The 1,516-nt window shown below is 36.7% G+C and overlaps 1 protein-coding gene across 1 annotated transcript; it reads right to left on the minus strand.

Annotated features, from left to right (window-relative positions):
- Window positions 1-90: 90 nt before the first annotated feature.
- Window positions 91-1,435, minus strand: Tsp_14171 (cytoplasmic dynein 1 heavy chain 1; the record flags this gene model as incomplete). The annotated part of the gene is made up of 5 exons (XM_003367747.1): window positions 91-333; window positions 398-511; window positions 617-997; window positions 1,160-1,222; window positions 1,293-1,435. Coding segments are annotated over 5 exons (944 nt in total), but the record flags the coding sequence as incomplete, so codon positions are not given.
- Between the last annotated feature and the right edge of the window lie 81 nt (window positions 1,436-1,516).

The raw sequence follows: 1,516 nt of genomic DNA on the forward strand, positions 1-1,516 counted from the left end.
CACTAAGCAGTTTTTTTGAATTCCTGGAAATCAAATTTCAAATCAATTCAATATTCAATACATACAAACAAAAAAACCAACAATAAATACCTTATAATAGGGTGATAATTTCATAGCGTTCAAACTGTTGATATGCTCTTTCAACTTGTTGAAAAGATCATCCCAACCACGGATGAGTTTAGTTTTGTTTTGATAATTGATCAATTCCAATTCGTAAGTTTGCCAAAATTCACGAAGCTGTTTCAAAAATTCTTCCAAAGCCAATTCACCTTGTGCTACAAGAATAATTTCCTTTATAGATGATTCGTATCGTTGCAGATCACAAGCCCAAATCTGAAAAAAAAGATGAAATGGACAATTTTGAAAAAAAAATTCACAAACAAACAAGCAAACATACCTGCCCGATAGTTAATTCGTTCAAATTCCAATGAACATGCAAAAGTGACATCAGCTGTTTCCAATGTCTGCTTTTCAGTGCGTCAGATTTCAGTTCGACGATCAAAAAGTTAATCTGTACAAAATTTAAAAAAAAATAAATACATATAATATTATTTATTCCAATTTCATTTCAACAGAATACTTTCAAAGAGTTTAAATTAAAAAAAATAACAAGAACCTTTGCATAGCCTTGCAGTACACGCTTCAGGTGATCATAAGCGTCGTAATTTCTGTAATTTGCTGGCATCTCTTTCATCTGATTCAAAAGTGAATCAACGTTTTGTCTCAATTTCCTCGGCTGCACGCTGAGCCAGAGACGTTCTTTGATTTCAGCCAATTCATTGTAAAGCGGATTCAAAGCTTGCCAAACTTGCTTCAAATCGTTCAACTCTTCAATTGCCGCTTTCAGACGCTCCCCATGCACACTAGTGTGGCTTGTTTCTTGCAGTTCCAAAGCTTCCCTGGCCCGCGAGATGTTGTCACGTTCGTCTTTCAAACGACTCAATTTTCCTTCATAAACTACCAGAGTTTGCAAAGCAACGTCCGGCAATTGATCTCCCTGAAAATTTCACAATTTCTCATCATGAACTGAAACAAATTTACTACTTGCAAACTTTTACATAAGAAAGGGGGAGTCACGACAATTTTTTTTTTTCCCCCCCCCCCCCCCCCCAAGAAGCTTACTTTAATAAAACTAGATCGAATTCCAATCAGTAACAACGTCCGCACTGCGAGTTTCTACGGCCGTTGCTTCTTGACGAATTTTCGCTTGCAAAGTATTAACCTGCAAAAACAGTGAACACATTCAATGATGAAAGAGTATGCGTTATTCAATTTTTTGTCGTTCTTCATACTTGGCTTTTGCATGGGCGGTAGATTTTCGTGACAAAAATATCACTAAAAGCACCTCCATTCGCCGCAAAATTTTCACTGTACAACCAATTGGGATGGAATTGAATCCGCTGCCTTTCCAAATTCTTCTGCCCTCTCGAAAGCACTAAAAATTATTCCACCATATCAACCGTCGTTGGACTGGGATCAAACCAAAAGTATATTAAAATTGCCCGATCTTTTTCTC

The sequence above is a fragment of the Trichinella spiralis genome (genome assembly GCF_000181795.1).
Source record: "Trichinella spiralis strain ISS 195 chromosome Unknown Scfld3747, whole genome shotgun sequence".
NCBI lineage: Eukaryota > Metazoa > Nematoda > Enoplea > Trichinellida > Trichinellidae > Trichinella > Trichinella spiralis.